We start from the raw sequence: 12,441 nt of genomic DNA, 5'->3' as shown, positions 1-12,441 counted from the left end.
ATTATCTCACTGATGTGGACTATTTGGAGTAATAGGAACAAGTATACACATGGTGAGATTCAGTACCAACCTGTTCGGTCTATGGAAATCATTTAGGAACATATAAGATCTCTTGACATCCCGTCCACGCAGCAACCTGTACAACGTCAGATAGCTAAATGGACATCCCCATTAGAGGGGGTGGTGCAACTTCATTCAGATGTAGCGATCGATGTGGTACAGGGAAGGGCGGGCACGACTGTTATTGCAAGAGATCATGAAGGACACTTCCTCGGGGGAAGATATACCCCATATAATGGGAGCACAGACCTGTATGTGTGCGAAGCATTGGGGTGCAGAGGCGCTATGGTATTAGCAAAGGAGAAACGCTGCACTAGGGTTGAGGTCATCTCGGATTGCAAGACAGTGGTGGAAGACTGGAATGCAAGAAGTGACCGATCGGTTTGTGTCCCTATATCCAGAGAGATGGCTTCATATCTCTCGCTTTTTCAGGGTTGTGAGATGAAGTTCAGAGGAAGAGAAGCAAATTCAGCTGCACATGTATTGGCTAGGCATGGACGGTCCACTAGCTCCAATTATGTAACCTTTGATGCTATCCCTGAATTCTTATGTGCGACCTTGCACTTAGTTATGTACGATCGATAAATGAATAGAGTGCCGGAGGGCCGTATTTAAAAAAAAGGAAATCAATGATATGCTCCAGCGCCATATGACATAAAAGTATCGGTAGGAAATCTGGAAAACATGCCAGGTAAATTTATTTGGATCCATCTGTAGCAATGGCCTTCCTGCAAATGACACATGACGAAGAGTAAAATTTCACGAAAATCTAGTTATGTAGATCTACATCCAACCTGACTGAGAAAATGGAGATGGTAGATCAAGATGAGCGACATGACTGGCTCAGGCATCATTCATCGTCTAGTTTGAGGAAGATGAACATATGCGTGGGGCAGCCTATAATTTGTTGCAGCAATAAAAAAATCAAGTGTTCTTCATTGTTGTATCCAATTGATTGCAGATTGAAAGACACATATCATTTCTTCCAATTAAATCCAAACACCATGAATCATCAATAAATTGAACGAGTAGGAAGCATGAGTCAACGGATTGGGGATTAATAAGAATCCCAAATTATGCAACATGATTGAACAGCTAATAAAGACGAAGGTGTACCTGTAGAGTGATTCGGATTTGCCGATTAGGTGGCTGCGGGGTGGCACCGTGGTGGCGGCGAGGGCTCCTGTTTTGTCGGTCCAACAGACTTGGTACCTGAAGGAGAAGGGGATGAGCGATGTTGAGGAAGATGTACCATAGAGTTTTTTAGATTCCCAAGCGGGCGTCCTGTCGGTGCGGTGGTGGCGGTCAGGTCTCCAATTTATCCCATCTAGCACATGTGCTACTAGGCGGAGATGAGCATCGACGAAGGAGGCTTCAACTCGTTTTGACTTCCCAGAGCAAAAATTATCAAAATTGGATAAGGACTTTGGACACCCAGCTATGGTAGTACTGATGCAAATAGAGAAGATTGGGAGGGAGAAGAAAATCCACCAGATTCATCTACAAAATAGTATGGTAGACGATGGATGAATTAAACTTGTGTACCGCGGCCTAATGGGATTGCTTGCCGCCGCTGCCGGCTTCTTTTGCCCCAGATTGTTTGTGGCTGTCTGTGTGAGAGGAGGGGCTGTAGCAGGGCAACGCCTGCGCACAAGCTTCCTCACTTGCGCGGGATTGCCACATCAGGCGCGTCCGGAGCCTTCGGCGTGAGAGGCCCGGAACAGAGCGTCCGACTGGAATCGGGGCCGCGATAGCGATGGCCACGCCATCGCGAGATAGGATCGAAACGGAGATGCGCGTCCGAGGCCGCCGGCGGAAGGAGGGTCCAGACCAGAACAACGGCGTGCGCACCGACTGATTTGGCTGCACGGGGATTGCGGCATCGATCACTCCTTCCACGGAAAGGTTGATGGGGATCCAACACGAGCGCCATAACTAAGAGCTTGAACGTGCTTACAATCAGGAAGGGCCTTGGTGCAGGAGGAAGTGCCTTGTGGGAAGGTATTGGAGGGATGGGGAGATTGGAAAACAGAGGGGTGGATGATTGCTCGCATCCCGCATCCTTTTCATGTGCGTTTGTTGTGGGAAAACCGGAAGTGGCAGAAGAATAGGAGAAGATGAGCAGTCCAAGAAATTAAAGGCCTGGAGACATGTGAAGTTGGCGAGTGGGTGCGAAAAACTAACGACTGATGTGGCACTGTGATAGATGGATAGGCTTCACTGAATGATGACGTGGCATAAAGATGATGTGGATAGTGTGCATGGTGAGAGAATTGGTAGTAGTGGGGAGCAACTTCTTAAGAATGTAAGATTACGCCTAAAACAATGATATTACTTACGGATGCAGGGCGGCACCCAATCCGCTCCGCTCCGTAGTATAGAAAGATCAGATTAATTCTAAGTTTCTGTAGCGATTTGGTTTAGTTTTGAACTAATTCCACCTTTTGCGAGCTTATGCGGGACACCGCGTTGCATCCCTAGATGTTAGGGGGTGCCACGGCCCTGACTGGCACCCCTGTCTCCGCCACTGGTAGTTTCTGGTTGTGGAGGAGAAATTTTGGGTACCCTGCGGGCAGTGCGACGGCCGCGGCCGCGGGCGTACAAGGCACGTGATCGTGGTTGTATCCGCCGTGGCGTCCCACCTCAACCAAGCTGGCAGGTGGACCCGACGATAACTATACCTGGGCATACCTCGAGCTGGGCCAGACCAAAAAAAGCCCAGTGCTGAAAACCTAGGCCCGAGCCTGGCCCGGCCCGACCGTCGGGCCTACTAAATCAGACCCGAGCCCGACCCGAGCCCGAAAAAGCCCGACATGGCCCAATCGACCGGGCCCGGCTATGGCTAAAACTCTGTTTTGCGCAAGCCCGAGCCCGGCCCGACCTGCCCGATGGGCTCGATTTTCAGGCCCGAGGCTGGCTCGATGGCACACTCGGGCTCAGCCCGGTCCAGGATTTTAGGGCCATCCAGAGCAGGCTGCCCATCGCTAGGTATAGCAATAATGTCGCCCCGAGACCCAGCTTCGAGCCGTGAAATCCCAGGATTTCCCCCTCCCCATCCCAACCTATAGCTGGTCAAATGGGCCGTGCTAACTGGGCTGACCCGGTAGCATGCAAGAATGGCACGACAAGGCCTGGGCTAAACGGGCCAGGCCCGGCACGCCATGGGCCATGCCTGAGCCTGGAGGCTGGGCACGCGGGCCAGCACGACCCGACCCGTTTATTATTATTTTTTCCAATTTTTTTTATATACATGACCTAAATTAGAGTCCAATAGGCCTAAAATACAACCCAATAAGCTAAAAAAAAGTGACCCAGTGTGCTAAACGTGCCACGGGCCGCCCCATTTAATAATCAGGCCGTGTCTGGGCCAAGAAGCAGCGCCGGTGGGCCGGCACGGCACGGCCGTCTATTAAACGTGCCACGACGGGCCGTGCCGTTTGGCCAGGTCTGCCCCAACCCCATCCCTCCCCGTCTTCCTCCTCCAGTCCTCCTTTGGCCTGCCCTTTATAAAAGCCAACAACTACCCCGTGGCACACCGTTGCTTCCTCTCCCTTTCCATTTCCTTCCTTGTCCTTTCCTCCAATCGAATTGGTTCCCCAAATCTTAGGGTTAGGGTTTCGTCTATTCCGTACCTTCCTCCCATATTAGCGCGTCTGGTCCCTGAGCTTGCTTTGCGCGTGGGATGATGGGCACTGCCGTGGACCTAGGACGGAGGCAGGGCGACAGCCGCTTCTACGACGCTGCCAGGGCTCGACGAGGGCACCATCACGGCCTTCCCAAGTCGAGGTGCGCAGCCGCCGCCGTTACCCAGGAGAAGGCGCCGGAGGAGCCCTCCCGGCTGCCAGCGTCCCCCGTAGGAGTTGCAGGCAACCTCAAGAGGTTCGTGGCAGCCGTTACGCTGTCCGTGCCGGCGGAGTACCCCTCCGAGGTTCGCCTATTGACCCCCGCCACACCGTAGGATTGGATCGTTATGACTTCTGAGGGTGCGACTGTTCCTGAATCACTGGTGGATTTGGCGATGCAGAGAGGAGAGTGGAGGGGTTGCGGCGTGGATGCCAACCGGGAGAGGCCCTACTTCGTTCTTGACGACCTATGGGAGGCGTATAAGGAGTGGAGTGCGTATGGTGCCGGGGTGCCGCTCGTTCTTGACGGGTGCGACGGGGTCGTGCAGTACTATGTGCCTTACTTGTCCGCCATCGAGCTCTATGGAGACTCATCAGTCCTGCAGTCATCTTCCAACCCAAGGTTGTTCGTGTTTTTTCTAATACACGCTGGTAACAGCTTATTTTTGTTTTGATTCGAGTGCTATGGGTCCAAGTAGAAAGTGTAAATGGCATCGATTTCTTTTCTGCTAGAAGTAAATGAGTTCGAGTTAACTTAATGACTTACATATTAGTAGTACGTACAAAGAAGCACACTTAATCTCCAATAGTTCTGTGATGTGTGTATGCGCAGATGTTATCTATGGAGCCATAAGATCACTGTCCTGATTTCCTATTGTACGTATTTATCTTTAGTTCTCCAATACACTGCCAGTTCTTGTGGTTGCGTATGGGTGCTTAGGATGATTGCCATTTCTTATTTAATGTTTCTATGTACTTACTAGTTATTTCCTGACGTCAAGTTGGCCTAGCCTAATTGTACGAGCCTGCAAACTAATAAGACAATATTTGCAACATGTTTCTCTTGTGGGGGGGGGGGGTTCATCCTTTATCAACGAATTTGAATATAGTATGAATTCAGAACTTCAAGTGGTTTTTATCTGGTGGTATGTATTCTTATGTTACAATGAGACTTCTACCCGTCTCAAAAGTGTATTTTGTGCTTAGATTAATTCAGAAAATATATTTGTGTTCAAAGGGAAATAAGAAGTAACTACAAATCAGATTGATATTTTGTTGTTTATGTCCACGCCAGCGCCTGTCTTGGCATTTCTAGCATTTTTTAGTAGTACCATAGAAGATAGCTCAAGCTGCTTATTCACCTCTTCCTCATTATAACAGTTATGTAAGTTTTTATAGTCATCAGATTCCATATAGCCATCTTATATTTCTGTTTTCCGTTTTTAGAGTAGGATCTGTGGCTCTAATTAAAGCCTTTGTACAATTCACCTCTGCTCATGATGAAACAAGACATAATCATCTGCAAGGGGTTTATGATTTAAGGGGATTATTTTTAAGGTGGAGGTGTTGTCTAAAGCATAAAAAAAGTACGATGCAAAACAAGAATAAACTGAAAGATCTCTGTAAACCTACTGCAACTACTAATTAACTCAAAATGTTTAGTCATATCTGCAATTCATAACATGAAAATAGTATTAAAATCACTCAATATTGTTTGAATCCCAAAATGCACATCACAAATTCGCAATGTACCAATGTACAATGTAGAATTTCAATCAATTATACCTTTCCCTTTGCCTTTGCTAGCCCCTTATCATTCATGTCCATTTGATCTTCTACCTTTCACCTTCACCGGCAACGCCTCCGTGCCACCCACCGCTGGCCAAACGACACTGCTGTGCACTGCGACTTCTGTGTACCCCATGCTGGTGTTGACGTTGCGCTTCAGCCGCCGCCTGTGTGCTGCAGCCGCTAGGGTTCATCCATACTGCTTCATAGTGCGTGTGTTCGCTCGGCTGACAAGCTTTGTCTGCTTCGGTACTTGCTAATCAGTGGTAGCAGCAGAAGTTCATGGGCTCACAACCCAAATCATAAGGTCAACCTGCACCAGGCGACCTGGCCCGACCACATTCTTCTTTTATCGTCCCAGTGAGAATGACGACTCAATGAGTCAATGACTCTACCTCTACATACCTGTAGCTATTCTTTTGCATCAATTCGAAGTCGGGCGGCCGCTTCACCTTGCCCTATGGAGTTCTCTTCCCATATTTACGTGCACACCTGTTTCCATTTATAAATCTATTTTAGCTTTGTCATTTATTGTCCTGTGATAACAAGTATTGTGCCAGTTATTGATTTTTCTCAAGACTATTCCATCGTGGCATGCAATTCTTACCTATGTGTGCATCAACCTTTTGAAGCAGACATATGATGGACGACAGTGATGAAGATTTCCGTGATTCCAGCAGTGATGGTAGCAGTGATTATGAACATGTAAGGGCCAAACACTTTGCTCAGGAAGGCTTCTCAAGGGATGTTGGTGAATCTGGAGTTACTCATGGCCGCTTGCTCTTTCAGTACCTCGAGTTTGATTCTCCGTTTTGCCGTGAACCTTTCACTGATAAGGCAAGAAGTTACAACTTTGTGTAGTTTTCATGGTATTTTCGTGTTCTGACAAATTTGTTGTTCAGATTTCTAGCCTTTCAGCTAGATTTCCAGGATTGAGGACCCTTAGGAGTTGTGATTTATCAGCGCGGAGTTGGATGAGCATCGCTTGGTATGTTCTCTCTATATATACAAAATTGGTGCTGGATGGATGATTGCAGCTACTAATAGGTTAAATTCCTTATGCATTGTGTAGGTACCCAATTTATCGTATCCCTACTGGACCAACATTAAAAGATTTAGATGCCTGCTTTCTCACTTTCCATCAGCTTTCAAATTGCCCGCAAGGAGGTAATTAGATTTGACCTTTGTTCCTCGGATCATAGGTTGAATTAGCTCATCACTATGCATGTTTATTGTAAATTCAGTTATCCTGTTCATGATCAGATTAAGTAGACATGTGAAGTCTGAAAGAGTTATATATCTAAATTTCCTTTATCCTTTCTCTTTCTTCTAGTCCTCGTTCTTAAAAGTGAGCAAGTGTCAGGAGTCAAGTTCAAGTGTAGCACTTATCTTTATTATAGTAAACTTTGTTAGTCTTACTCTGAAGTGTTTGTAGATTCACAATCATTAATGAAGTGTGAGTTGTAGCTAACATGTACTTAGGATAAGATTGGTTTGATTATCGCCCAATGAACATGGGGAGTCTTACTTTTGGCTATAGTGCTTATTTTTCTGATTGTTAGGCATGTACATACATTTAGCATGTTTTCAGTACACTGGGGAAAGAAATGAATAGGACATAAAACAGCTATCTACTATTAATTGAGTCATTCCATTTTCAGTTGGTGCCTAGATGCCCTGGCAACTCACATCTGTGACCAGCTAGAATCTGTAAACCCAATTAATAGCAAAAAATAGGTTTTGATTTTGACAAACCTCGATGCTAGGAATTCTTGAGCTATGAAATGAATATATATGGTAGTTGTATCACTGCTTTAACAAGTTCTAATGTTTTGGATGCACTGAGGTTTACCTACTGTGAGCTGTCATTTATAGAAAGAAAAAGAGAGCTTTATGTTTTTATTGCTTTTCTCTATATATAGTTTCCAGTGCATGTCTATGCCCTCTTCTGTATGTTAGTTAACCTTGTTAGTGAGCAATGAGATAATGGAACCTAAATGCTGTCATCCTGTGCTGCCTACCTGCCTAAATGCCACCATCTGAATTTTATCTGCATTCCTGTGTCCAGATAATCTGTGGGCTCCTGATAGCACACCAAACATACCACTCCCAGTTTTTGGTTTGGCTTCCTACAAGTTTAGCAACTCAGTCTGGTCCTCAACTGATGGTGATTGGAAACTGGCTAGCTGCTTAAGGCAAGCTGCTGCCGACTGGCTGAGAGACAGCCGTGCCGGCCATCCAGATTATCAGTTCTTTGTCTCCCGTGGTGCATACAACAGGTAGTGACACCAAATCTGTGCTTTCCGCAGAGCTCATGAAAGAATGTCCGAAGAGTGTCTTGTGAACATGATTAAGTTCTGAGTGACTGACTGGTTGACTGCTTCCAAATCTCATGCATGTTACCACAAGATTTGAAGCTTGGATGGTGAGAAGTAACCTGTCCTGCTTTGTAAATTGCACTATTAGGTAGATTTCGACCGTCTATGTTTTTATACATGTAGTCAGTTGGTCTGTGGGAAGCTGGTCTGAGAATGAAAAAAAGGAAAAAAGAAAAGAGAAGAAATGAAAAAAGGTGGTGAAAAAGCTTGCACTTTATGTAATACAAATAGTATGGGGACAAATTTTGATGAAAACACCCCTCATTGTCCGTACACATATCAAGTGTTGCTGGCATTGGAGTATGTGTTGAAGAAAACTTGTACTCCCTCCCAAAGTAAGTGTCTCAATTTTGTGCTAAAGTTAGTACAAAGTTGAGACACTTATTTTGAGACAGAGGGAGTAGTTAGCATGTTGTCATGGTGTACATGTAAACATGTGAACTGCTCTGTGTGATAGATTGTGTTCCTAGTCCATGATATTACCTTGGTCTCAAACCACGAGTATCTATGTAAGCTAAGTTAATGTCCTGGTAACTGGAAGATTACTAAAATCAGGCTAAAGCTAAAGCTACAAGCACTCAAAATGAGTGTTTAAAAGGTAGAGACAAATAGAGACCCAACGATGAAGAGTAAAAACTGTCGAAAATTCGTATCCAAGCATGCGCTCAGATGCTCAGTTATCACCTCCCATCTGTTCGCTTTGACAAGGGCACCGTGTCTAGTAGTTTTAGTATTCCTGTCAATAAGTGAGTATGCCCCACCACACAATAACTACACTGATAGCACACTATTGATTGGAGTGATTAATCTCTATGTATTTGCATTTTGCAGCATACATCCAACCGATGCTGGAAAAAGAGGTCGCGGCAGTTTCCCCTTCTCCTCTCTTCCACCGCCCCTTTTGAGAGTCGCTCATCCCCGGCTGGCCCGATCTGATGCCTCGTCCGTCGGCGACGCTGGCTGGCGATGGCTGCTGGAAAAAGAGGTCGCGGCAGTTTCCCCTTCTCCTCTCTTCCACCGCCCCCTTTTGAGAGTCACTCATCCCCGGCCGGCCCGATCTGGTGCCTCGTCCGTCGGCGATGCTGGCTGGCGATGGCTGAGGAGAGGTCCCTGGTTCTTCCATATGTATATTAGAGTAGCAGTAGACTTAGTTAGACTTGGCTTTATGCCGTGGTGTGGCCTCATGCCAGTCGGGATACCTGCTGCTAGACCTTGTGAGCAGAGTCTGGTGGTGGCTGTGATTCACACTTATATTTGAGCTTAAAGTCTGAGTGTATACCGAATTAGGCTTTTCCTTCGATCGGTTTATGTCAGAGTTCACACTACAACACACATTTTCTTTTGAGTCTTCTGTGAGTTACTTTTGAACCGATACACCAAATCAGGCGTTACACCGCTCAAACAAACTAGAAGAAAATCGTCAATGGATTTATCACAATATTATAAAAATACAAATAAATGTATACACAATTTTTTAACAATAAATGTTATCAAAGATTGATGTATTTACCTCTCCCAAGATAGTAACATGTTCTAGAAGATGTGTTTTGTTGCAGTAGTACCTAAATGGTGAATTGCATGTTCTAGAATATAGGCTTTTGCATATTGCAATCAATTTATTTATTTATGGAATTGAGTTTCTGGTTGTAACTTGTTCGAACATTTGTTTAAAGGGAACAAAATACTCCATATGTTTGTCTTCAATTAATGGATAATAATAATACACTTGCTTTTGTGAGATGGTATCTTAAGCATAAATAATAAAGGCATTCAAGTGTTATTATCATTTGTAATGCAGAGCACAATAAAGAGTTTAATGTTTTTGTAGCCCCTTCTTTATTTTGTGAATCAGATATGATAGGTCTTTCTATTATACGGTCGATTTTTTATCGAAATACATTGCAAGTGAAGGGGATTTTAAATCATTTTTGTGTGTTATTGGCTATCTTTTCTGTTCATATTAAATTCGACATGCAACCAGTACAAATTTTACAAAGCCCATGGCAACGCACGGGCTGTCAACTAGTGTATATTAGAGTAGCAGTAGACTTAGTTAGACTTGGCTTTATGCCGTGGTGTGGCCTCATGCCAGTCGGGATACCTGCTGCTAGACCTTGTGAGCAGAGTCTGGTGGTGGCCGTCGTTGTCTCCTACCTCGCCTCCATGGTGGAGGGGACTGGTGGACATCGGATCTGGCAGTATCCCTCCCAATAAGCTCACGTCTGCCCAACGTCTAGGAGCTGCGGTGGCTCCTTCCTCTGTTTCTTGCCGTCGTGGACTCGTGGTGATGGCAGCAGAAAGGTGGAGAGATCTCGCCTCGCCTCCTCTCGTGGTGCTGGGCCTCGCCGGATCCGAGCTTCCGGCGTAGGTGGTGTTATCCCCGCATCTGGGAAAGGGCTTCCGGTATCTCGTTGGAAGCTGGTGATGGGGATCCTAAGCTCATTCGATGGTGGATCTGGAGGAGCTACGGCATCGGTCTCCTCCAACAATCCATCGATTCCTCTGGCCGAAGGGCGACCATCCTTGTTCCTCCCAGCCACGATGCCAGAAGGGAGGCAGTGCTGTGCCAAATTGGAGTCTGTGGCTTGCTACAGAGGTCTCGCGGGACCAAGTGGTCCGTCCCCAGCGCCGGCGATGATTGTATCCACTGCGGCGCAGCGTGGACCCGATCGCATTTTCAGTTTTATGTTTGGGGTCCTTTCTATAAGATGCGGGGACTTGTTTTTATTTTCAGTTTCTTTAGTGTCCTTGTTGTAAGCTGTAATGTCTCTTCGTCATAGTCAATGAAGTGTTGGGTCCTTCTGGGCCCTTCTAGTGTTAGAAAAAAAACATCCAACCGATGTGTGCCCAGCTGGTTTTGACCGGTCTACCATGATTTTTTCTCGCCGCGGAAATCGGCGCTTCGGGAAGCCGCCCCAAGCCCCTAAGAGCATCTCCAGCCGTTGGTCCCGCAGGACGCATAAAAATCACCCCCTGGGGGCGAGCCGACGATACAATCGGCGCTGGGGGCGTTTTCGCGTCCAGTCGTCATCCTCAGCTCGCTCCCAAGCGCCGATATTGGCCCACTTTTCAGCCCCCTTCCGGCGAATAAAGGGCTCATATGGGCGAGAATAGGCCCATATTCGACGTGGTTCGCCGTGGCTCGGCGTTCAATTATCAACATAAATAATTTTTTATCACATATTTCATCACAGAAAAATCAAATACTTCAATAAAATAGTACAACAACAAATAGTTCAATACAAATTATATAGTTCGACAAATAAAAACTCATATTTCATCACACTCGCGCCCGACGTCGCCCTTGAGCCTCCATAGGTGCTCCACCAGATCATGCTGCAGCTGATGATACACCTGTGGGTCTCGGATCTCCTGACGCATACTGAGGTAGGCAGTCCAGGTTGCCGGTAGCTGGTGATCAACTTCGGCTAGAGGACCCTGCCTATAGTATGGTTCGGTGTCAAACACCGGGTCTTCTTGCTCGTTCTCGATGATCATGTTGTGCAAGATGACACAGCAAGTCATGATCTCCCACATTTGATCTTTCGACTAGGTCTGAGCGGGGTACCGGACAACAGCAAATCGAGATTGGAGCACACCAAATGCCCGCTCGACATCCTTCCTGCAAGCCTCCTGAATCTTCGCAAACCAGGCGTTCTTGCCTCCTGGCACAGGGTTTGAGATCGTCTTCACAAATGTCGACCATCTCGGATAGCTGCCATCAGCTAGATAGTACCCCTTGTTGTAGTGCCGCCCATTGATCTCGAAGTTCACCGAAGGAGAATGACCTTCAACAAGCTTGGCAAAGACAGGAGAGCACTGCAACACGTTGATGTCATTGTGAGTTCCTGGCATACCAAAGAAGGAGTGCCAAATCCAGAGGTCCTGTGTGGCCACCGCCTCAAGTGCCACACTGCAACCGCCTTTGGCGCCTTTGTACATCCCATGCTAAGCAAATGGGCAATTCTTCCATTTCCAATGCATGCAGTCGATGCTTCCAAGCATCCCAGAAAATCCTCTTGCTGCATTCTGTGCTAGGATCCGAGCAGTGTCTTCCGCATTGGGTGTTCTCAAGTATTGCGGTCCAAACACTGCCACCACTGCCCGACAAAACTTGTAGAAACACTCTATGCTGGTGGACTCGGCCATGCGCCCATAGTTGTCGAGTGAATCACCGGGAGCTCCGTATGCAAGCATCCTCATCGCTGTCGTGCACTTCTGGATCGAGGTGAATCCAAGTTTGCCGGTGCAATCCATCTTGCACTTGAAGTAGTTGTCGAACTCCCGGATGGAATTCACAATCCTGAGGAAGAGCTTTCGGCTCATCCGATAACGACACCGAAATGTTTTGTCGTCACCGAAATGTTTTGTCGTCGTGAAGTGGAGCATCGGCAAAGTAATCGGAGTAGAGCATGCAGTAGCCTTCGAGACGATGCCGGTTCTTTGCTTTCACCCGCCCCGGCGCCGAGCCACCTCGCCGCGGCTTTTCATTGCTCGCCAGCAGCTGGGCGAGGGCGGCGAGCACCATGAGATGCTCTTCTTCCTGGACGTCGGCCTCGGCTTCCTCCTCCAGCAGCGCGGCGAGCGCTTCC

The 12,441-nt window shown here is 47.0% G+C and overlaps 1 protein-coding gene across 4 annotated transcripts; it reads left to right on the top strand.

The window, feature by feature from the left end:
• The first annotated feature begins 3,559 nt into the window (after positions 1–3,559).
• Positions 3,560–10,663, top strand: LOC123078293 (uncharacterized). 4 transcript variants are annotated; one of them, XM_044500748.1, is made up of 7 exons: positions 3,560–3,988; positions 4,085–4,308; positions 6,107–6,308; positions 6,374–6,459; positions 6,544–6,638; positions 7,540–7,750; positions 8,681–10,663. In XM_044500748.1, exons 1-7 carry the CDS (start codon positions 3,743–3,745, stop codon positions 9,105–9,107), a joined length of 1,491 nt encoding a protein of 496 aa, XP_044356683.1. In that variant the 5' UTR covers positions 3,560–3,742; the 3' UTR covers positions 9,108–10,663. The 4 variants fall into 4 exon arrangements, 3 of the variants coding, with proteins under 3 accessions (XP_044356683.1, XP_044356684.1, XP_044356685.1); XM_044500749.1 differs by having other exon boundaries at positions 3,564–3,988; positions 4,085–4,305; XR_006437322.1 differs by having other exon boundaries at positions 3,573–3,988; positions 7,540–7,896; positions 8,681–8,904.
• Positions 10,664–12,441: the final 1,778 nt, after the last annotated feature.

Source organism: Triticum aestivum, chromosome 3D (genome assembly GCF_018294505.1).
Source record: "Triticum aestivum cultivar Chinese Spring chromosome 3D, IWGSC CS RefSeq v2.1, whole genome shotgun sequence".
NCBI classification, from domain to species: domain Eukaryota; kingdom Viridiplantae; phylum Streptophyta; class Magnoliopsida; order Poales; family Poaceae; genus Triticum; species Triticum aestivum.
The sequence above is the reverse complement of the archived record's forward strand: the minus strand, read 5'-3'. Positions and strand labels throughout refer to the sequence as shown.